The 26,708-nt window shown below is 33.2% G+C and overlaps 2 protein-coding genes across 8 annotated transcripts in view; one reads left to right on the plus strand and one right to left on the minus strand.

Moving 5' to 3' along the window:
- Positions 1-26,708, plus strand: part of LOC126867032 (heparan sulfate 2-O-sulfotransferase pipe) — a 128,037-nt gene that overhangs the window by 78,287 nt on the left and 23,042 nt on the right. For 4 of the 5 annotated variants that reach the window (XM_050621168.1, XM_050621159.1, XM_050621150.1 and 1 more), the window contains one exon: positions 19,717-19,790. In XM_050621168.1, the coding sequence (XP_050477125.1) occupies positions 19,717-19,790 (74 nt within the window). The remainder of the gene's footprint in view (positions 1-19,716; positions 19,791-26,708) is intronic. The other variant, XM_050621140.1, reaches the window with a different exon arrangement.
- Positions 1-26,708, minus strand: part of LOC126867008 (leucine-rich repeat-containing protein 15-like) — a 206,790-nt gene that overhangs the window by 67,515 nt on the left and 112,567 nt on the right. The gene's annotated exons all lie outside the window — the stretch shown is intronic.

Genomic DNA, 26,708 nt, shown 5'->3' on the forward strand with positions numbered 1-26,708 from the left:
CTTACCTAGCGACATTAAAAATTGATTAATACTCGCTTCTTCAATGAAGATATTTCTTCTTCAATTCTAAAATACTATTATTATATTTCTGTTCGTTTAAATGAAGTAGAAAGTCAGCATTACCACGCACCATATATCCAATTCATAAAATTGTTGCTATTGTATATTAAATATAAAAAATTATCGTCCTTGAACGCTGAAAGATAGAACCGTCAGTCAGTCGATCTAAATGGATAAATTATATGCTTAAACTGAAACTGTTTCCTTGATTCAATCATACGCTTACGTATTCTTTAAACTGTGAAAGAAACGGGATTCGTAATTGTTTCGAACGTACAGTAAACTGTACAGTGAACTGCGCTCAAGGAACAAAAATGGTTCCATTCGGTGAGCAACAAAACGGAACGATCATACGCATCGTGACTGTGTAAAATTTTGCCATGAAATTACCACGAATCCTCTCTACATTCCTGACACACATTGCCAAGAATCGATCGCGTGTCTCGAAGCGTTCACCGGAATACGTCCGAGACTCTCGAGAGGATCTCGAAGCCTCTCGATCACGACCTACATATTCCGTGTTTATAATGTTCAGCTCGCGAAAGTTGTTGAACAACTCTTCCGAATTTCTTTTTTACGCTGGAACTTCCTCCTCGTGTGTGATACATAAATCAAACAGTTTCTCGCTGCGTCAGGCAAGTCGCATGGAAAATCTTCCTTCGAATAAAATCGTTCTATAAAATTCAGACAACATTTTATTTCAAAATGCTACAGCGCGAACTTTGGCGAAATCTAATTGTTTCACGGTTACTAGACAGCGGGCATTTACACGTTTGTGAGAGATTCAAAGACGGGAAAACGAATACGGTGCACGTAATACATAGAAACATATGAAATATAAATTGTGAGATATCCAAAGTTATAATACTTAGTAGTAGCTTTTAGTTGGTAGGAAAAGTTGATTTTTATATCAGAAGAGTTTCCTACTAACCGCTTAATATACAAATCCTGTTCATGAAAATGTTACAATTTTTGATAATAAAATACGAGTACTAAGCACTAGTTTGATAATAAAAATACGAAGCAAATGGATCTCGCATCGTACGATCTCCTTTACTTTCCCAGCCGTACGTTCTCACCGGTAAGTCATAATATTTCATTGCATGCGAACTTTGGAAGGTTTCCCATCGGACGATAAAAGAAACGGGAGAAGGGGAAAAAAGGAAAAACGAGTGAAAAGGTTACGTTTACCAGGCGATGCTTCCGGTCACTGTTACTTTCCATGAATCTCCATCCATCGATACGATCCTAATGGACGTTTTCGCGTGCGTACGGCCGTTCTGGATGGAAAGCCGGAAATAGTGGTCATCCGCAAAGACAGCAGCAAGACCTTCGAGAGGCGTCCACCTCCGGCGGAGATGAAAGTTTCTGCAGTTCTGCCAGCCGTCGCGAACAATTAGAGCGCAAGATCGTCTCGAGAGAAGCACTGGTTGCAGCAACCGCGTTCCTCGAGCGGCAGCTCGCTTTCCCAAGTTCTGGGTCACCGGGTCTCCTGTTCGTCGACTCAGGCCAAAACAGAAGTAAGACTCAGGTAAGAGGCCGTCTGGCCGGTCTTATAAGTTCGAAACCGTGTCCATCGAATCGATTGCATCTACTGAAAGATGCTTCTTTTTTCCCCAGTTCGCGACTGCCACCTTTTCACCGATTGACATCGTTCTCTTGACCTTTTCGCCGGGAAGATTTAATACGTTGTGTTTGATCGGATAAGGATTATATGGGGAAAGAGAACAGAGTGGTACAAATGCATTTTCTGTTTCCGAAGAAAAGTTAACCGTAGAGAATGCGATTTATGGCAGACTGAAAGTCTTTCGTTATGTATTTTAATACTTCAAGGTATTAATTTGCATTTGGTCTTGTATTTCAACTCGTAATTATTTAATTAACATTCAGTTGGCGTTGTTCGACTACAGATTGCTATATTTAGAAACTATCGATATTGTTGAAAATTCGCAGCGAGAGAAGAATGTTCGGATATACACGGTGTCCTCGAATGTTTATATTACCCATGTTCGTTAATGCAGATACAGACGGAAAAAGGAATTTTCATACAAGAAACTTGCAGTTAATACGCGAGCATCTAATCGATTTTCAAACTCATCGTTTCTCAAAACGAAGCCCTACGTGAAAAAAATATTATTCTTTCTTTCGATTTATTTTTGCAGAGTCAACGTTCGGCCCAGTTTTACTACGATTTTCCGGACACCCTGTACTTGACTTGATTAGATCAAAGATACATGCCTGTGCGCAGTCAAAAGGAGTAAATATATCGCGACGAATAAATATGAACGAAACAATTCATGTAAAGTCGAAGAAATTAAGAATATCGTTCCGTTATTCACTTCTATTTCATTTTATAAAATACTACTGTTCCGTAATATTTTTCTTTTAGCACACGTATTATTAGACTCGCGTTTTAAATGGATATAAAGGAGTTTAAAAATAGATATTTTTCTACAATTAATAAATTTTATAATTGGTATGTTGATTACTTTTAGTAATATTAACCCTTGCTGGTTTGATTTTCATTACGGTCGCATGAAGTCATCTCTCATCAAACTATAAATCCAGCCGACTTTATTTGGTAAGATGATTTATACTTCTCGATGAATGCAAGAAATATGCCTGAAGTTATATTGCTTGAAGGGATATTACTTTCTCATTAATTTTCATACGAGATCATGCGATGGCGATGGGATACAACGATCAAAAACGAGACAAATCATAAATCATTATTTCTAATTTTCTATATCGTTCTAAGAAGAATACGTATGTTTATAATGTGAATATTTTCAATATCTGATTCGAATTTCCGGAAATTCTGAACGTCTTCGCGTGGAATTTAGAAAGCTAAACTGTCGTAAAGAGAGGACTGCGGCAAAATTGAGGAAGGTATGAAGGAAATAAATGCATTTGTAAACATGCTCCGGAAAAATCCAATTTCCTGGTAAAAGTAACACGTAGTCGATATAAAAGTTTAAACAGCATGCTGCAAAAATGTGTTTGCGTCCATGGACTCCCTCGCATTCTGTTTGGAATTTCTCTAAACTAAGCAAAACTATTTCCTGAACTCTGTTTACAATGAATTTTAGCGGGAATTTCTTTGCTTTACAAATTTGATGTGAAAATGGAAACGAGCGAATTAAAAGTTTAATTAAAAATACAATTTTAATCCTCTTTGTTTTTGTAAAGTAGTATTTCGCTGACAATTACTGTTAATTATTAAAAGAACGAGAGAGGAGAACAAGGGATTTCCATAGTTTAATTTTAAATCCAATACGAAATAAGATTATCAGACAAATTTCCAAATGATGATTAGATTTAAGAAATTCCTTGATCTAATTAGAGGCAAAGAACGAGGCTCGAAACGTTTTGTTTTCCTTGTAATAATCAAACTTATGAAGTTTTGCTAAAATCACTTTTAATCCTTTATAATTTTTTATTCTATTAATAATATATAAATTTAATCCATAATTTTGTAATTCCAAATTGATTAAAGTTTTAAAATACTTTCCAATCTATATGGTATATAAAATATATTTGAAATAATATTCTTTGTTAACAACTTTCGTTTAATCAATACCGACGAAACAAGTGGTTAACACTAATAGCGTAAAGAAGAAAGCAACGACTGACATCAGATAAAATCGAACTTGCAGAGCTACCTAAACACAACGACTTTAAGCACTAAGGCACTTTAGCAAAAATTATAATTATTTTATCATCTGTCATCTCATTTGCTTTAAAATGGTACGTACAAGTAAAATTTATCAGAGGTTTTCATTAAATGTAAATAAGTAGATACCTATGACATGTAAGTGCATCCGTTGAACGTTATGATCTTAGAAAGATGGAAATATGTATTTTTAATCAGACTTTATAGATTTTATGGAGTCATCAGCCATCATTACATACGAACACGAAGATACAGCAATAGATATATTCCTTGTCTTAGTTTTAGTTTACTAACACTTGTAGCAACATGTACCATAATTAATTACCACCAAACAGAGATGTTCTTCCATTATAATTCTGAAAATATCCCAAAAATACAAAATATATAATCGAGTTACGCGAAATAACAAATACAAAATCTTCCAAAAAAAGTTCCTAATCATAAGACAATCTCGAGCAAAATTTGACGAATTAATAGTTGATTTTCCCGCGAACGAAGAGGCTTCCGGTCAGTCGTTGCCGACACGAAGAAGAGGAAACGCGTCGTAAAATGTAATTGCCGGCTGCGTGGCCGGGTATTGTTAACGCCCTGACGATTTTCTCTTCGCTATTCGCTCGAACGATTACTGTTCTTCCTTTCTCCCTCTTTCACCCGTTTGGAACAATGAGCGTTTCCTCTTTTTCGATTTCTGTCGCTTTCAATTCGCCGACGTTCGCGTACGCCCTCGTAAAGGGACTTCCGTCGGCCTTATGGAAATTCCTGTGTACTTTGCATGTCTCCAGCCACGCCTGATTAGCATTGAACGAGAACAATACGAATGATAGAGGACACTTTGGCGTTTCGTTGTTTGTACTTGGTTCCTCTCAATTGACGAGTCTCTCCCTGCGTTAAATTATTTAATTTCTTTCGTTGCGATCACAAGGCTTCTGGTCTATGTTTCTTGTAATTGTAGACATTGTTTCTGATACAAGGATTTGTTGTATTAGGTTGTCCGAAAAGTTTCTTTCGTTTCATAAGGTGATAATAGATGAACAACAATTTCTGTTTTATATTATTTTAGCGAATTAAGCATGATCCATTAACTAATATAAAACAAAAAACATTGTGCGTCTACTATTTCCTTATGAAACGAAAGAAACTTATCGGACAACCTAATAGCAATTTTTTTTAGATCGGTGCGAATGTAACGTTCATCGCTGTATTTTTAAATAAAATTATAAATATAGCACGAAATAAAATTGTTTGTAAGAACTTACCCGAAAGTAAGTCTCGGACAACATTTCTCGTGTCTAGAATCGACTCTATAAATATACCCAATATATTTTCGGACACTCACTATCGTCGGTTTCTTGGAATCGTGACATGTTCAAAAAATTGCCAATTTTTACACGTTTGTAAAAATTAATTCGAAAAATGAATCTTCTAGAATAAGTTTATAAATTACAAAATAAATTTTTTAAAATAAATGTTTTAACGTCATTACTTTAATTAATAAAATAGTTCTATTTGCCAAGAAGAACGTCATAATTCGTACATTGTTCCAATGCTCTTTTTGATAGCCAGCGACACGCATAAATTTTAATGAAGAATTTCATCGATGTTTTTCCAAAAGGCCGTTACTTGAATCCAAAAAAAAAAAAAAGAAATTCTTTCGTTACGAAATGGTCAAGTTACCAATAATTTTAAATCAGAAATCTGTGTTAGTCTCCTTCGAAATCCAAGAACGATCGACTCAGACCAATCAGATCTACCTTCCAATCGAGAATCGATAAAACCAAGAGACGATCTCAACAGCGATAATGTATTGTATAATGCATCGTCTCCGGCAAAAATTCTGTATTTAATTAAAGTTCGTTGCTCTTCGTTTACACACGGTGGCTGACCTCTGGCATCGACCGGTGCCGTGGTTCGACCTTAATCGTGACAGGAAGTTTCGTGACCGATACAGATACGGATTCAGTCGCGAGATACGTTCGTGGCATGCTTGGAACACAGCGTGGGCGTCGAGCGTTTGTTCGTCGCGTCATTCATAGCTGCGAGCAGAGAAGTTTCGAGGCTGTAAAAATCTGCAGTACAAGTACCAGTCGCTGATTATTCGTCATCACGATCGGAATAACGTTCTCGTAATCTGTTCCCTGGACCGTCTTAATCGAGATTATCAAGGTATTCCAAGAAGATCTACTCCTTGTGGGAAGAAATCTATGAGAAAAATATCGATCTCGATACGTATCAAGGATAGTTATTGTGTTGCACGATTATGCTAATCATCGCTAAAGGAAGAATCTCGTCGATGAAGTGTACTAGACCTACATCCTCCGAACGATCGAGTTTACAGGATGTAAGATATATTTCAAAACGAACAAGCTTCTAACGGACCGTTTAACTCGTTGCTTTGTAAGTAGATCGCGGAAGTTTGTGCATTTACGGGGAAATTAAACGTGTAGAATTATAGAGATTGCATATAATACTCGGAAATATTCGTAATATTCGAAGCGAAGTACTCGTTGTACTATGTAGAAGATGATACGAATCTTTGTCTTAGTTCTGTTTCTTTTCTTTTCTTTCTTTTAATTTAAATTTGCACAAACTAATCGTAGTTTATTTATAATATAGAATTACGGTACATCACGGTGTGAGTTAATCTCTTCGCTTCAAACATAAAATGATTTGAAGTTTGATGTATTTGATGTTAGAGATATCACGTGAGCTATAGATAGAATATAGCTATAGAATTCTAAAGACGACTAGAGATTTGCAGTTTTCATAGTGAGGCTTGAGACTCGTGTATGTAAATTCTGTTCTTTTGGAAGAAGTATCTCAATGTCCCGCAAGCACTCCAGCTATGGAATACTTCTCAGGGACGAAATAATACACTAATACAGTTTAATGAATTGGCCCAAATCAGCGCGTGGGATTAGAAAGATTCGCGATCGAATATTAATAAAGGCAAACTGTACTTGTATCAAGTACCTAGTTTTAACTTGTATCAAATTTAACTCCTCTTCAGATATCGTGGGGCAAATTACTAAACAGGTAGCACTGCATGTTATTAAATATAAATTTCATGATATTTCAATGCTTTGATTCAGGCAGAAAATGAACACTAAATAGTTAAGCTACGATGTACATATAGTTTCAGTCAATACATTATATTTGTAGTTATGTGTGAAAAATGTCACAAGGAATGTGCGAAATAAATCGAAGAATTATATTTCAGACGAGATATTTTGAAATAGCTGTGTTATCCAATATTATAACTGCACGTATCTTAAATTGTAATCATCTGTTTCAAAAATCCAGTGAACTATCATTCAATCCCGATTATGAACGTGAAAAATTTTCAAAAATATCCTATTAAACTGTATCAAATTCTATTACCTGTTCGTAAAAAGAAACTGTAAGAAACCGATTCATAAAGTAGACTGAAAATATTTCCAGATATTTAATAGAAGTATTAAGAAATCTTCATTACAGCTTTTAATTACACGAAATACTATCTGTACAAGCATCGCGATTCAAGTTATTCGTTTTCTTCCTCGTTCTTTCTCTTATCCTTCGGCAGTACGATCGAAGAGATTCTTCAATTAACGGCGAGGAAACTAGTAAAACACGGTAGTACCAGAGTATATGAAATCGAGTGAGAACTAACAAGAAGGTGCGTGCAAAATGCGTTATGTTTTACACGATTCCCAGACGTGACGAACGACCGTGGAATTTCATGCAATGGCTTTCACACGCACGGCCCGTGACCAATTGGATCAAAGGATTTCCAAGGATCTGTTGTTAATCGATCTGTTCTGATCTCAACATCGTTGCATCACGGAAGGACGATGCTACATCTCACGGTCGTGCACGCTAGTCTGGTCACGAACCGATCTAATCTACTGTAATCGTTGAAGCTTCTCTGATATCGGTCTCTCCTCGAAACCGATATTAGCACTTTTTGCCTAATTTACGAGTTCACCGTGGGTGAAACCGTAAACCAGGCCATTCGTGTACTGCCAGTGCTGCCAATGTTAGAAAATATTTCCATGTCTCGGCAATGACGTAAATCGTCGAATCTATCATTTCGTGAAAGATTCTGTTGTTGGAATAACAGAGGAAATTTGTCTTCCATTTTACCCAATGCTCCCTTCGGTTATCAATCGAATCTGGAATTGATAAATCATAAATCAGCCACGTTTTCGTTAACAAGTTTGGAGCACGCGAGAATTCCGGAAGAAACGATGATTTTCTGAAGTAAATCGTTTTTATTTCATTCATCGAATATGATCGGATCGGAATATGATGGGATTGTCTTGCTTCTGACAATTAGAGTCTCGAGAGGAACAATGATTTTCTGAAGTAGATAAACATTTTAGTCGTGGCATTATTCTCTTATAACAACGTTGAAACTGTAATTGATTATATTTAAAAATGGAAGTTATAATTATGATATTCTTACTTCTCCCTTTCTTTAACTTTTGAACAGGAGTGTATACGAGTGTCGTCCTGTAATGTATACTTCAATGTTTCATTCGCAGGGAGATGGTATATTATTAAAGAGATGTGATGCAATTAAGTGGATATATAGAGTATAATTATGTTTCCATTTTGATAAAAGTCAGCATTATTTTTATTAGAGCAGCGCTTGCATACTTTTAGTAATTACAAGTACAAAAAATGTAAAATCCAAATTGTCTTGACTAAGTAATATCGAAGACGATAATATTGCAAACATTGACTGATTGTAAATAAATTTCATCTACATGGAACTACCTAGAAGAACATGAGTTGACTCTAATTTTATTTCTTCGTTTATTTTGTTGTGATATAGAAATGAGATTAATATCATCAGCATGAATGAAATATTTAATTGAATTTAATCTTTTTATTTGCAAATCTACTTGCAATTATTATTACACGTAACATATTAAATACTTACGAAAATACCACTATTTCTAAAGAAAATACGTGTATTACATGATGCATTATTCGTACTTACTTAATTTTATATAATAAGTTACACGGTTTTGAACCGATTGGCTGACTCAATTGCATGAAATACCGTTACATGTTGTTGTAACATAGGAGAAATTCTGTTACTATTATAATCGTCGTAATATATCATCGTATAATCATAATGGTCATTATTGTTTTTTGTTTGCATAATGTACGTAATTTATTTGCATATTTCGTTATTGATCATTAATGGTAAATGAGCAGTATGTAGAGGTGATAAATGAGCGAATGCAAATTGACGTGTCGATTATAGTTACGATGATACGACAACTGAAAGACAAAAAGATTGATTTGATGGCACGTACAATAATGACAGCCAAACAAATGTATATGTTGACAATAATTTTTGATATTTTTATCCCATTAAAATGAAACGGTTTCTTATATTGTTTCATAAATATTTTTATAATAATATAGCGATCTATGAACTTATATGTTGTCTGCTTATAAGCTCTCTCGTATCGTATTATCGTATCAGGTCTTATGATGTTATTAAATGATTATAATTAAGTAATTAATCATTATTGCGTTTACGAAATGGCATAGCAAGAGTTCATTTGTGTCGATCAAAACAAAACGTGACAAAACATGTTTTAATGTTATATCTGCTCTATACGAATTGATAAAATTGTAACAGCAAGTAAACAGTACAGATCGAAACAAGAATAAGAAAACAAGAAGAAGAAGTAAATTTGTGAAATAAATTCTTCGACAATTCAGTGTCCGTTTTAAATAAATGTTATATCCAAATGTTGTAATATGAAAATTGTCTTTCAAATAAACTTTAGATGATCCTTTTTTAATCAATCAATATGATTGGCGTAACGAATAAACAATACAAATGACAAAGTCAATAAGACCAGAAAACAGTTAGAATCGCAGAAAATAAATTTATCAATTTATCAAATCATTCGTTATTTCTTTCTTTTAATGATTGATATATGAATACGTGTTCTAAATATACAATTTACAATTTTCCTCGTATCATGAATAATTTTCCCGAATGATTAAAATTTCTTCGAAATTAATATGATGTCATACCTTTAACGCTTATGGCCACGCGATAAAAGAGTTGCGATTAAAAATTATAATTAAACCGTAAGAGATTGTAAAATGTTAATTAAAACGATAACAGGTTAAGGCATAACAAGTGATATTTAGCTTTAACATCCAATGAAGGGGTAATATTTCATCTAAAAAGCTATTAAAAATGTCATAACAGCCTTTTCATCCTCTTCTTTTTCTGCAATCGTATTACGTAAATTAGATGCAGCAGAGAGGTTAATAGATTGTATCCAGATTTACAGGAAGGTTAAACAGGAAGTTGTTAATGAGCTCTTCGCGTCCTGCGATCGCAGTTCAATAGTGCGTCGTATGGTGCAATTATTCTGGGTAATCGCTCGTAAATCGTATTATTCGAAAAGCATTAAATTTAGGAAGATAATCGTTGATGCGTGTATCCTCGCGTTTAAGCCTAAAAATTATAGAACGTAAGAAATTTTAACTCGTAAACGAAGTTTGGAATTACGAAATACACGGAGGCTTCGAAGATGCCATTACGAATCTTTGATTTATTTCCAGAAACAGAAATAACAATAACTTTCTCCAAAGATATTTTTAATTCTGATCCTATTTTATCACACTTTCTGGGAATAAGTTTGATATTTATAATTGAACCTCCTAGGCTTCCTTAGGTTTTACTATAGTTTCACAAAACTTCATATGAGAGTAAACTAACAAACATCAAACGATCATCATTGATCGTATTTTATTTGTGTAATTATAGGTCTTGACTAAGTACAATTTGATTATTTCAATTGTTTATCTGAAATTGAATAAACTTTCTAATAAATATCTTCGAAATGACCTATATACGTATATTCTAATAATGAATATAATATACACAGATAATAGTATTTCAGTATCCTTTAATAACAATCTTACATCGATAAGACTGTTTATAATAATATATTATTCACATCGTCATCAAAATTTATCATAAATAAGACATAAAAAATAATTGTCAAAATATAAAATCTATAAACATGAACAGTACGCTGCAAATATTTATGCATTTACAAATACCAAAAATAGAAAAATTTGCAGAATCTACGTAATTGAATATTGAAAATAAAGTGCGCGCTACGATATACAGCGGACGATAGAAATGTCTATTTAAGTTCCATTTCCTTAATTATGTCCATAAAGACAATCGTATAAACGTTCACCATTTACTTACAAGCATCAAATTAGAAAAACATCAAATTAAGTAAGCGAACGTGATAACGCATTCTAGCTGGCCAGACTTTTTATTCCGATTCCATTTCTCTAATTATATTAAAAAAAAAAAAGTACGAGTTTCCATAAACATCCTACTTCCGTTAATAAAACTAACAAAACATCAAATCAAATAAGCATAATCAAACAAACCCAGTCGAAGCAAAGAGAGATGAAAGAATTAAATAATAACGCCTTCAAACATAGTGAATGGGTCATTAATTCTGAATCTTATGATGGCGACAATTTCAGATGGCCAAGAGAAAGTGTTAATTTTCAATGATCGTTGAATGTTGACTTAATGAAGGAGAAAGCAGATCGAAAGGATTCTCCGTAGGCAAAACGGCATTACCACCTTTAATTAAATCATAAAGCTTACTCGAGCTTCCTCTAATCACGTCGATCGCCGAGATTTCGCGTTTCGTGCGATTAAACCCGTCTAATTACCTTTTGACAATGATCGAGGGGGACGTAACGAGTCTTCGTCGTGATCGATTCGATCGGATAACCGGTCGACACGATCTCGTAGCAATTTGTGGCGCAAGATACGTGTAATCCTCGTGGAATCTTACACTGGTCACCTTAGAGCAACGTTGTAACTCTATCCTAATAATTAACGGAATCGAATTAACCGTTCGATGAAAATGCTTGTGGCGAGAACGCAATAAGTATGACAAAGGTGCATATAGGTGCCCGTGTTATGTGGCATCTAAGGTGGAACTAAGGATAATTCACAATGGACGATTGTAATGGAGCTTGTGAAATGATCGCGTTCATCTTGATGGATCATCGAGGAAGGTCGGAACGTTTGAAAGCGCTACTTCCTATTTTTACAGGAAGTGCAGTCTGCCTGTAACCCAAGAGAGAGTTGCTTCAGATTTGTGAATTTAATGCCAGAATTATCATTAGAACGGAGGAGATCGTTCAATTCATAATTTTTGAATTTAATTTTCGAAAATAATTTTAGAGATTTACGTACATCGATTTTTAGGAATTCGAATAAGAAGTCGAATAAGGAATTTGGTTGATAGATTTGCATATTTTAGAAGAATTTGGTTGACAGACACGCTTCTGGAATTGAATAATTTTTGGTAAAATATTATGGAAGAAGAAGGTTTCCTTCTCTCTCACATTATGTATTTCTTCATCTATCCTTCATTCTGTTCTCTCTGGAACACGTTTTATATTTCAATTCTTCATAGTTTTAATATTAATAGGATGTATTAATTGGCGAAAAATTCGAAATCGATGAGAATTAAATATAAATATTAAACTGTTATACGTAATCGTAATACGTATTATCGATGAAGGAAATTATTACTGACATTTATGGAATTATGACGATGTACGAATATATTAGTTATTGCATATGTGAAATGTACAGAACGAGATTACAAATCTTTTACGGTAAAGAGCAACTTCGTCTTTAATGCCTCGTAACATACGTAAGTTATTGCATATATTAAATACATGGAACAAGTATTAGCAGTTTTTTATGGGAAAGGGCAACCTCGTCTTTAATATGTAAATTTCATGTTAAATGTAAATTTTCTACGCGTATGATGTGTAACGACTTTGATTAAATGGTATAGTAAATTGTATTTAACTTTAAATAAATTTCAATTTTAATCTTGACAAATTGGCAAATTGTTCTTATATTTTGTCGAGGAAATTGTCTTTCAGCTAAATAACACGGAATGCACGTAACGAACGCTTAGACTACTTCGCTTGGAACGTTAGAAGTGTGAAAAAAGAATGTGTGAACCGGATGCCTGAGATTATAATGATTTACATGACCACCCAATGTTTTGCTACCGATATTCATCGATATATCCGATAAATGATTGCTTTGATATAAATTTCATAAATACGTAATTCAATGCCCCTTGAAATTGATAATAATACGTTGATATTAAAATCGCTATAAATTACAATTTAGGAACAGTCTAAATATTTCATTAAATTTTATCTATTACGTCGAAGAATTTTCGCGTGAATAATTTCCTTGCAATTTTATTACTCAAAGATATATTTTAATCGAACATAGTGTAGGATGTTCTGAATATTTTGCAACTTTCGAATGTATTAAAATTATACAGAATAAAATAAGATGATGGTAAGATAAAAAGCTAGTAAATATGGTGGTGGCGATTGCAATAAATAATGAGATAAAAATAGTACATAAAACATAGTAAGTACATAGTACGATATCTTCATTATATTAATATCTTTAAAAGAAATACAGTAAAAGAAGCGTACACATCGATCTCAATGAAATCTTGAGAAAGATTAAAACGTTCGATGTCGATAATTGCTTCCTATTTTAGCAGGAAGAATAACGTCTTACCAATCGAGGATTAAGAAGAAAGAATAATTGAGAATTAAGGACTGAGATTTAATTGAATAATAAGGGGCAGTTGAAACGAGGAAATACATGTGTTAACGGTTACAGATAATGTATTCTATTATACTTGTTATAAAAATATAATAAAGACTAATGAAATCTTAGAAAAGATTGAGACATTTGATTGCAATTGTTCCTTCATATTTTACAGGAAGTGTACCGTATTCCTTAAGAAGGAACTATTCTAGATTCGGATTCGAGTTAATGCGAAATTGAAATAATAAAGTGTGTAATTTCATTCATACACGTGGTGCAAAGTTTTTGTTGAATATATGATAGAATATGAACATTTTGATCGTGCTGAAATCCGAGGTCGAAATGATAAATCGAAATCACTGCCTGCCATCTTTCAGGAAACGTATCGTTATCGTAACTTGAGAAAGAAGCATACACATAATTAGATTACAAGGCGATGTAACATCGTGCAAGTAATAAAATGAGATGATTTAATTATCGCGCAGAATATATTACGACTATTATAACGGTAAATATGGTTTCGATGACTTGGTACTGATAGAATTATATTTTTCAAATTTATATACAACTCTTTAGTAAGAATAATTTGAACGAAAATTTTACTCCACATTTTTCACTTATTTTCACGTATAGAATAATCTTCCTCTGATTATTCGCGGTCAATCGGTAACTATACGAGTTTAGTTTACTTGACAAATTTTCAAAGTGGATTCTCTCGAAAACATTATCGTCGTGTGAAAAGATTTTCTTCTATATTTTTTTCGTATTTCTTCATAAATTATCATATCATATTCGCTTTTAAATTGTATTCGACCTCACCCTGATGATGTTATGACTATCTATGTTCTCGCTCAATATTATGAACAACGATATGCAATTAATAATAACAAAATGATCACGTGAATTATCTGGAATAAAAAGATTCGAGAATTAAGTGAACCAGGAAGGGAACAAAGGACGTCAGCATGGCGACACTTGACTAGCACTTCTGCTAATGAGACGTCGAGGTTCGAATTAACGATCACGTTGATTAAGAGGTCGACATGCTTCTCGGCCAAGATCAACGATCTTCTTGGCGGAATCGAAGGCCTTCGAGGTTACCGTCGGTCATCTAGAAAGTTGCCGCTCCCATCGTTGTCGCAAGAAGAAAGAAACGGAAGGAGAATCGCAAGAAGCAGTTTCTTCGCTTTCTTCGTCATGAACGTTGGCTTGCCTCTTTTAATACGATCGTGTCTTGAATTTATTAAGATCCAGGACTGGACGTTATTCGAATAATTATTCAGAATTTAATTTTAAGCATTGTTTGCCTCGCTGAATAACAATATCGCTAGAAAAAAATTATTTTGATATTTGCTATTTTAATTGATTTCACCAGGAAAACAAATATATTTTTCTACAGTATATTAGATTTGTACTTCGACATATAGAGCTCTGATCATTGTTATCAATAGACTGCAGGTGTTTACGCATTTATGGGAAATTTTCACTTTGACGCGATCCTTGGACTGTTATTTAAATTTGTCCTCGTTTTAGCAAGCAAAATATTTTTAATCTTTTAAGGGCACGTTAAGGGTACATATTGCTCAAACTGGAGACATATTTCAATGTCAAAGTAGTAGGATTGAATAAAAGATGTGACCGAAAGGTCACAGCAGGGTCAATGCAGAAATGCGTAGAATGCACATAATATGTAAAAATATATGAAAAATTCAAAGTACCGTGCTCGTTATAATATGTGGTAGTAGAAAAAATGTCTGACTCTGCTCTGAAATACGAATTTGTATAAATACTCGCAGAATATTCTTATTTCACTAAACAGTGTTTATAAAACATATAGCTGCATATTAATTACCAGAAATATTATAAACTATTAATTTGCTCATACCAGTGCGCAAAAAATCGTTTCAACACAGCGTAATTCAGTCACAACTTTACTATCATTTTGTTATTCGTTATCGTAACAATCGTAACTGATGTACGATATAATAGAATATATATGGAATTTAATATACAGTAAGGAAATTGATATTCATAATGGACGAAGCTTGTGGTAGGTACTATTTTATTGTTTAAATAGTTCGTCGAATTGTTTAATTTTCCGAACTATGCGTTACTTTTGGCCATTAATTTGCAATTAGTTCTCATACGATTACCACATACTATTATCACGAATCTATCAAAATGTCCAGATACATTGTATAAGCGGTAGAACATGTTACAGAATAAGTGAAAGATGACATTTATAAATGCTTGTGGAAATTAGAGAGTTAATAAACAAGTTAAAAAGCAAATATTAATCTCTTGCAAATGTAGCAATCTGTTAGCTCACAAGTTACCAAGCTGTGAAATTCATGCATTCTATACCGAAACTGTGAAATTCATACGTTTCTATTGCCACAAATCTACGAAAGTTTGCCGGCATTTAGAAGCGGCGGTGCATATCACGGAATAAGAAAAAGATGACATTTATAAATAGCCATAGATATTAGAGAGTTAATAAGGAAGTTGAAAAGAAAATATCAATCTCGTCCAAATGTAGCAATCTATCAGCTCGCGAGTTACCAAACTCTGAAATGCATCGACTATTGCCGCGCATCTACCAAACTTTACAGATATTTGTAATCATTAATGTACGTTGTAGAGCAAGTAGAATATGACGCTTATAAATGCTCCTGGAAATTGGAGGATTAATAAAAATAGAAAAAAGGTTAGAAAGGAAATATTAATTTCGTCCAATTGCTCCGCTCCATCGGCTCGTGTATTACTAAACTCTGAACAATCTAGAGATTCTAGTCTTGATCAATCGATTTAATCTGCTTCTACTATGTTAATACCATGCTCGTGTTCCATTGATCTACTTCAGACCTTACGTACGCTTATCTATGACTCGTGTTCGTCGTATGTGATTACCACGAAGCAGTTGCAGCGATGCGAAGAGTTTCGATTTACGGGCAAGTTCTCTCGAAGCAATCGGATTACAGATAGTAAGCAATCAGGCTGAAGTAATGCAACATGGAGGATCGAGTCGTGATAAAGACATAATAAGGCATACTAGCGTAACAGAGCAACATAGAGCGTGTCTCTGCGAGCCTGTTCGACACGACAATGACGATTCGATGCAATATTAATTGGACTTGCTTTCGACGTGTTTTATTTCGAATTACTATTAAACGAGCCTGAGAAATCGAAGCTACGAGAAATGGATCGTTCTATGGAAGATATGTCAGGTTTCAAGCAATTTAGATTTCAATCTTGTCGAGATGAATTTATTAAAATTCATTCTATTCCGCCTATGTACATGTACATTTTAACGTGTAAATTATTTGAACAGGAATTGGAAATGAAGAACATAGGAAAAGATTCTATCCTCAGTTTCTACTTTTCTATTCTATTGTATTCTAAGAATATTTTAATTTAAAGAACGATCATTTTTATAAATCTTGAATAAATGTAAATAGCCGGTGAGAAAGTCCATTGAATAACGTAGAAATTACTTAAATTAAATGCACGATGTTACGAAGAAAAACGAAAATTCATGTGTGTCATACCTAATATTATGAAGTGATATATTTTACACGTTTTTCTTGTGTAAATACACAGTTTTACTTATTATACAAACGACGTAATGAAGTTGACAAGATTATTGTTTACTGTTTCATGTTGGAGAAAGCGGATGTTGCAAATGTCTATATGCGGTAACAGCAATGTAAATTCCAATGAGATAAGAATTTATGAATATATATATATATGATGAAAGGAGTTAAGACTAACTTCCGAGCCAATATAGTAAATCATTTGTCTTTTCCACATATGGAGAAATTTGCATCTCGTTATACGATTTCTTAATTTTTAATCGATTCGCGCCAAAAAGTCTTTTAGCATTAACAATCTTATTAAGATAATTCATTTTATTACATCATAAAAATAAGAGCATTATTTCATTTATTGGATCGTGTAATAAGTTCGCTCGTCCCTTAATGCTACATCGTAACGAATGTTATAGAAATAAAAATTTTGGAACTCAAAAAAGAAATTTTGGAAGTGTCAGAATAAAAATTTACTCAATCCATCCGAAAAAGAATCAAATTCGTAGAAACTGGTAATAACACGGTTCATTGAAAATTAATGATATGAACAAATATTTAGTTGTTGTAGCTATTGTAGATATTATATAAAGGATTTTTGACGCTTGTTTTAACACTTGTGCGAATGAAATTTACACAAGCTAATACATATTACATTCCTAAAACATATTATATGTTTTCTTCTTCCTTGCTGTAAAGATTCAAGAATTCGCATCTTTATTAGATGAAAAATTCTCTGTAAGAAATATAACTCTATCGACAGTCTGATATTTGCGGTTATATAAAGATGATCGTGGAAGGTACTTTTGATATCTATATTTTTCACTCTTTTGACATGTGATATTTGAAACAGCTTCCGCACGTGACTAGATGAGTTCGAACATACTACTTTCGGAACACCTTTCCCGGCAATGAAAGTATCAAACGAGGTTCACGATTTTTAATAACATGGAATCCAATGAGCCATTGGATCATCTGCAATCTTATGAGGCGGAGAAAGGAGTCGTTACAAATATCAACCAGATCGAGATGCTTCCTGGTGAATGTCGATTGATTTAAAATTTGATAGATGCCTTATATAACTTCCTTACATGAATCTTTAATAATAGTTACTTTAAAATTTGATTTATTCACAATTTACATATATCTCTTCTATGCGATAGAATGTATCGTTCTGCTTTCCTTTATCATTATTTATAAGTGTCATTTTCATTCATTCATTCATTTCATCTTATTCTTCATGGAAAACTCAACATTAGGATTATACCAATATCTGAGATGTAATACGAATAGGTAAACAACTATTTCATATATCTACTTTATTTATTTTGTAACTTTTAGACCCCCAAAAATGCAGCACTGTAAATTTATTATTATTAGTAATTGTGAAAAAATTTGCATCGATTTTTTACGTTTACGATGATTGATCAATTCTGGTAAATTCTACTTAATTCGAATATTTATAATCCTGTATTATATATGGAATATTTTCTTCCAAAAATTGTTATTTCTTCTTTCCTTAATAAAAATCTTAAAATATAGCTAAATTCTACTTAATAAATTTGCTACATATATGTGTAAATTATTTCAAAATTTCTTATCTTAACAAATTTTTTATTTCTTATTTTTCTTGATAGAAATCTTCAAGTATATCCTACAAATTTCATTTAATAAAATTTTCCTCCACATGCTATTCGGTGATTATTTCTATTTAAATATATCTTAATGTCATTAATACTATATTACAAAATTATAATAATTTTACCATAATAATATTAATAAATAAATTCGTAATTCAAGTCGCAACGTAGGTTCCAAGAAATTTCGACGTTCTAATATAGACATATTGTGGACACGAATAACGGAAAACCGTAAATGTTATGTACCAATGATCCTATACCAATAGTCTGATTGAATATGCAAATTATGAAATCATAGCGAATTTTTTTTAAAACATTGTGATTACGTGCTTAAGTTAAAAATAATCTCTTACGAGGCTCACACTTTGTTCTCGTTTAACCTGAGCTATAAAGTATGACTCGATCGTCAACTAACCGCGAGATTTCTGAACGAGTCATAAAAGTAGTCGTAACTTCTATTCTTGCGAAGGGAGACGGTAACCATAGGAAGAATTATGAATTATCTGCATAGAAATCGGGATTTGTGTTAGAAAGGGTAATATTGATTCTCTACGCTTTGCGATATGATAATAACGAATGGTTTTCAAAAATTTCTAGCCATCCACTGAGCTATAAATCGACATGATATATTTTTCAAACATATGAAATTTTATTATCCATAGAAATGATGAAAATATTAATTGATTCTAGAACGAAGACTCACGAATAGTTCTCAATTATAATGCTGCAAAAGAAATTTCCTTCATGAAGCATTTTTAGAAGTTTTATCGTTTCTTTGGGTAAAAAATAACGAAAATTTTAATTATCGTCGAAAAATATTTAATATTGCTTCTCACGATGATCATATGCTATTAATTATTTCGCTGGCAATCATTGTATTTTATTAAGAGGAAATTAAATATTAAACGAGGAGGAGAATATTGATGATTAAAAATCTCATCCTAAGAGTACAACGATTATAATACGTACTTTGCTTACGTAGTACTTCGTAGAATATTATTTATACTATATAATTTTTCTCTCTTTTATTGCATACAGTAATATAGAAATATTTATTCAATTATCTTATCACACTAACGTAACTTCTATCTCTTGTTTCAGAAGGAGTGCAAACTGATTCTAGTCCAAGTGGAATCGTCCATTACCCAAACAGACATCGTATCTTCGCAATAAAGGTACAGATTCTTTTCTTTTCTATTCTTTTTACCTGCATATTTTGCAATATTTTATATTAACTTTCATTGAGTTCGTAAATATTTTTCTTCAGATTTCAAAATCCCTTTTATAACATAATGTTCTAAAATATTACCAATATTAGTCTACATTATACATATTATACATATGCATACGTAGAAAAGTTAATCTTCTTATACATTTTTTATAAACAATATTCCTATATTCTCTTTTCGAGATTATCAACTTTTAAAAGCAGAAACAGTGTCCTCCATTAACGCTATTACTAAATCATGCTGCTGATTTGTACACGTAACACAAGTACATGCAAACTTTCACGAGGACTTAAAACTTTTAAAGGACATTGATAATTCATTCCATTGTACAAGGAATACATCCGGTCTCTTGCCTGTCTTATAAACGACTCTTTACTTTCTACTTGTTCTACAACTAATCGCGAACAAACAATGTAACTATGTAGGTAAATTATTTCGAAGATCATCTGCAAGTAAGAAAATGAGAAAAAACGCGAGGAGTAAAAGTTCTTCAGAACTCGTCAACGTCCAGTAAATTACCTCGAAAATTCTTCCACACGTATAATTTTCCAAACTCAATTCCAAAACGCTACATATACTATAAATACCGATTTCTCTTTCTGCAAGTATAACATTTAAGGTCAGAGATCGAGATGGACTATACGAAGAGGATTTTACGTGAAAAAGTTATAAAATGTTTCTAGTTGTTAGTTTAAGATGAAAGTGATACATATGAACAATATTTGTGTTGGTGATAATGAACGAAAGCTTTGAATTGGAGAAAGTTAGGGTTTGGATTTTTCCAAGTTTGATCAACCCGTAGGTGTCAGACTACGACATTATAAACGGGACTGTACATGTTTCTGTACGAAAATAATTAAAGAAATAGAATTTAGATAGAGATTTGTGTCATTTATTAAAATTTACATACTTTTGCCTGTCATCTGAATGTGTTGACCTCCTGATAATTTACGCTTTAATAAAGTCAACGTTAATTAGTTGAGTTATCAACGGCGAGCTCCCATAAAAAATTTAATATGCAGAATATCCTGAGTGTACCAAAAGACAAATTGCATAGAATGCGTGTATATTAATAAAAAGAAAAGACAAAAATACAGTACATGACGTGAGAACAATAAAAAAGCTCGTACGAATATGTTCCCTGTTTAAGCTTGTTCCCGAGTTCTTACGAGTTTTATGTTGGAATAATTCTATCGAAAGATGGTAGTAATTGAACTAATTTCACGCACCTATAATAAACAAAATTCAATATTTCACGTCGAACCTTGCATTTTAGTTCTGTAAACGCTTTCGGTCAACGACAAGACGTCTCCAGTCTTGTGTTCGTATAGGAGCAGGTCATTTTGAACACATCTTGTGAATGTATAGAGATACAGTTTTAAAGTTAAAGAAACAAACTTACTATAACTCGAAAGCAAGATCAAATAGGGTTTCGTATGAACTATTTTATTGGTCTCATGCGCAGGATCTGCTGCAGACGTGGTTCCCCGATGCTACGAGACACTGTATATATATACTGAAAGTTATACGTGAAATTTTCTAATTTGAAGTTATTTACTTTTAGAATACTTCATTTTAATTGTAGAATATCTATAAATCTTACTGGCAAATTTTGTCGCGTAAAACAAAAAATAGTTGCAATTAAAACGAAGTAAACTTAAGTAATCCAACTTAAATCTAATGCAAACTACTCTATTCAGCCAACGATAGGAATTGTAAATTAGAAACTCTATTGCTTAAAAAATTACTTATACAAGAATAAAAGAAGCCGTTAATCATGTTTATAAATCTTGTAAAATCAAGACACCGTTTCTAAACAGAAGTTGTGCCAATTTTCCTCCGGTTTTAACATTATTCGACGATAAAGCTATCGTTAACCCGGATTTAGAAACGCAACGTAATCAATTACCGTGCAATACCGATGCACAGACCTCGATGCATGTATGTATCTCGTCAACCGTGCAAAGAATCATTTTCACGGCTAAGGACGCGAAGAGAAAAAGAAACGATGCAAAGGAGGATAGCAGTCTCGCTTTAGAAACGGAAGGAAATTGAAGAAGTGCTCGAAAAAGATTTTCAACGTCGAGTTGGATTTTAATTAACGAACTGCTGCATAATGAAGCAAGTGATACTAAAACGAGGGCACTGTTGTCGAGAAGCATACTAACTGCAACTTAATGCACCGCGTGTTTCTTCCCCGCTGACAATTATGCTTCTAATTATCTGCTCACACAGAAGTTTTTATCTGCTGCACGCGGACTAATTTATTTCAATGGATTCATTATTTTCTTGTCATTGAGGAATGTTGTTACAATTGACGATGTTAAGTAGGAAAAGAATGGTTCTGCAATGAATGAAAATATCAAATGTAGAAAAATATTCTCTGCTTTAAATTCAATACTCTATTGCTTTATTTCAAATACGTTATTGAGTATGTATTATGTTGTAACGCGTCTAGGCTAGTGTCATGTAATCCCAACTTTTACAAGTAATTAATTAGTTAGATGATAAATGTATTTGTTCTCTGCTGTACTAATAATAATAATAAAAATGGTATTGGTAAACGCATGTGCATAATATTGTTGCTAAATTTTAATATATCGTGTTTCCTTCGTGGAACCATTTTAAAAAATGCGTTTCTATTATTAACAATTAATAAGGAGAATAATTTTCTCAGAATTTACAACAATTTGTCACTGAAAATATTAGAAAGTTATTCTCCAGGCTTGCAGTAGTATGGCCTGTACATGTACGGCCAGTGCTGCGTCGACTAAATAAGTAGAAATGGACATACACTGACATGGTCAGACGTCTGTAATCACTGCGTGTTGCATAGAACTTAAGAATTTAAGAAAGAGTTAACTATCTTTAACGATTCTGTTGATATAATGAAAAATGTCGAGACATTGAATCTGGCTCACAAAGACACACAGAACGAGAATCTAGGAACACAAAATCTTTTTCTGCGCTTAAAATACTTTCATGTATCAATATATGAAACTATAAGGTAAAATGAAGATACAAAAAAATTGTTAAATAATTAGATTCCAAAATGAGTGAAGTGTACTATAAATTATAAAATTTGGAATATAAAACATATAAAAACTGAGAAGACTACAATATGAAAAAGTAATAGATACAATGAGTATGTAGAATACGAAATAGTAATAGGAAATCAAGAATTTAAGTGGAAAAGCAGTTAAAATGAAGTGGTTTCCGAAGCAAACTATCAGCCTACAGCAAGGTGAGATATATCATGCACGTGCACATTGTATATAATTTGAAATACTCCGATGTTTATCACGACAGCTGTTGCAGAATCGATTAATCAAATAAAGAAGTACACGACACGGGGTTATAAGGTGTAACGTGCGTTATGACGTGTGTAAGACATTGCAAGAACAATAGGAAATAGATTATCACGTGGATTATTCCGTTATCGATAATGATCGTGATTCACTAATCGCAGTTAGGAAAGCATACATACACCAGAATGCAACAATTCATCGTTAATTTTGAATATCAGTAAATTAAACTACCCCAACCCTCCTCGAATCTGAATCGAATTTAAATAAATATCACAAGTTTAATAAAACCGGAATAAAACCACAATTTTGATACAATTAAAATACGTATCACATCTAAGAAGCTTTTGTAAAATCTAGACCTCGTATTTAATAAAAGCAAATTTGAAAGTTTTCGAGTCGCGCCACTATCGATGCCGAGCAGCGATACGATCCTCCGCTGTCCTAAAAGTTGCTTACAAGATACGATAACCGCAAATTGAAGCTACAAAGGCAAACAATAATAAAAACATCCTGATTGCGCAATTCTCCATAAGAAAATTAAAATAAGTGGCAGGATTCTAATAAAACCAGAATAGATACCACAACTGTAATAAAACGGATATAAACACATCTGCCACTTAATCTCTCGCTTGCTCTTCCAAACCCAACCTATTCCAAGATTTAACTTGAAACCTAACCGCAAGTCCACCTTCGCGCCATCGATCTCCAAGTAGAGAAGCATCGAACGATTTCCTCCTGAACGAAAGAATCGGCGCAACGTTTCTCGAGTAACGTTTTATCCGAAGCAGCGGCTGATTCGACGGCTGGAAACGTTATTCACGTGTCTGTGAAACAATTCTTAGAACAGAACAGACGGGAATCGGCGGCGTCGTTAGGATCAGATTCTATCTGGTACGTGTGCACTGTGTACGCAGCGTCTATCGAATAAGCAGCAAGTATTGTCGAAGAGTACGTTGACCGATCAACCGAGCAGACAGATGGCTGAAGCTCTTCTTAGCAAGTTTATTCCGCGTTAGCAGCGCTCCATCTAATAGGAACGGGCTGGATTTTCTTGGGAACGGTTTCCGTATGCGTTTCGTATCAAGATCGTTCTATAAGCTGAAAGGGGAAGGGGAGAAATTGTGGTAGAAGTCGAGCAAGGAATATTTTTACGTAGAAGTACGCGGAAGACGTGGAATAAATGTTATTTCTTGGAAAGTTTGATATCACAAGGATCGCGCGTTGCTTCTGCAACGATAATTTAGCAATGAATAATATTAATCAATTATTAGCAAGCTACAGGTTGTAGTCTTCTATTGCAAACATAATTCTTAGAATTTTAGAATTTTCGAAAAACAGGATGATCGGCTGGTTCGAAATTTCTTAAATTTACTTGTAAAACATAAATTATAATGTCGCATCGCAAACGTAAGTTTTGCCATTTTTTTTAAAGAACAGAATGATCAGGCGATTTTGTATTTGTAAAAATTCGAAGGTATAGAAACGCACAAAGCGCATATAATGTGCGAAAATGTTTTTTCAATATTTAGGGAATAAAGTAAACCGTTTAGATTTCATTCGCTTGGTTGTGTTTATGAAAATAAAAAATTGCATAAATATTCGTAGTCTAATTGTTAAGCTTGTTAAGACAAAAATTATTTTCGCCGTAAAGAAAGAACCGAGTAAAAGAAATAAAAAGATATATGTCCATCAAGAAATAAGTAAACGACTCGTGGAATAAAATTTGCTTCTTTGAAGTCTAATTTTGAGAAGATCAGATGGTGGAGTTTGTTCAAAGGATATTTTTATGCAGATGCAGTGCAAAATCGAAAGACACAGAACAGATTTCTTATTTCTTTGAAGTTTGGGGTTTTAAAGAATCAGATAGTGAAAGTTGCGTAAGGAATATTTTTATGCACAGCTAATGTGGAAGAAGAAACGTGGAATTATTATTTCCTTGAAACTTTAATCCTCAGAAAATTAGGATTGAAAATGTATTTAATTTCGCGTGCCCTTAAATAAAATTTATAATCTGATAGATACGTGGGGATAACAAAATTTCATATAATGTTTATAACATGTTTTGCTACTTCTGTATGAATCAATTTTGTTAATAAGATAAATAAATACTATAATATATCTTCCTAATTAGTATCACGAAAAATCAGATATATTTTATGAATGCTAATATTAGTTAAACTTCTAATGTCAAGTAGTTTTCAATACAATAATCTAAACAAATATCGATCATTTTCTTGATTTTTATTCTTCGCGAAACACGTTTTACTTTATTTCACTTCACTCTAATTATCGTACTATCCGCGTTGTATATACAGCCCGTATTAAACTTAATTTCTATAAAACTTGAAACGATTAAAAATTTCCAACAAGTTCAACAACTGATCAACTTCAGAAATTGAGAAGTACACGATAATGTTACAAAAACGAAGCTCGACGTTGCTACAGTTTACGGAGAAATAACTAAAACGATCACAAATTATAAAAGCAGAATAGAAGTCCATGGCAAGCAACTGGCTAACAATTTGTATAACCAGCATATCCAGAGAAAACTCTGAACAACTCATCCACCAGATCTATTAGACCGATAGAGATCACCGCTATGGAGGCTTTCTCAATGGAGAAATCGTCTACGTGATATTCCACTTAATAAGTAATATAAAACTTTACCCTACGTCTACGTAGAAAAATTAGAAGGAATTTTAGAATTAAAAACAAACGTTACAAATATTTTTTTTTAATTTACCTTACAACTTGCAGCGATACGTCTCATATCTAGTTCATTAAACCAGATCAACAACCTCAGTCTATCGGAAGATCATGTAAACACCGAATTCTGAAGAAAATATAATAAACAGCATCAACATTTATTATATGCAACATTTGTTAATGATTATTCTTACTTATGGAAGAAATTTATTAAACGGACAAGGAGTACGGTCGATCAGTTTGGCTTCTGCGAGGCTCATGTGACAAACCACCTTATAAATTCTACCATAACTTTATCCACACCCTATATACGTAGCAAGAGTCGGTTGAAAAAGAACTGATACCGGAAGATCCTCGATCGTGATTAAACCGTGACCGGACGTTCTCCCTTTTCTTCATTTTTATCTTCGAATTTATTGTCTATCTGAGCTCACGATAATCGTGTGCACGACGTCAGCAAGATCTCGGATCGAGAGTTCAAGTTAACGAGAACATTCGAAGAATGTTTAATCGCATTAACGCAAAACGCGTGGGAATTACGAACCACCTGTCACGGTTCTTCGAACATTTCTCAATCGTAAAAACGCAACGATCGTTCGCGGTCGAGCGAAACAAGTAGAGCAGATGATTCGTCCAGGTAAGAAACGTCCATATAAATACGATTATGATAGTCTCGAGCTCTTGTTACATTCAGGCGAGAACATTGACTGCTAGTATTGCACATACTAGAAAATTGGAACATACTTTCTTCGATGAGTTTCGAAGATTGACGAGATCGATGATTTTACCTAATATTTGTCAAGATTTTTCCTTTTTAAGAGAATAGTTGATATTATTTAATATATAAATA

This window comes from Bombus huntii, chromosome 1, assembly GCF_024542735.1.
Source record: "Bombus huntii isolate Logan2020A chromosome 1, iyBomHunt1.1, whole genome shotgun sequence".
Taxonomy (NCBI): Eukaryota; Metazoa; Arthropoda; class Insecta; order Hymenoptera; family Apidae; genus Bombus; species Bombus huntii.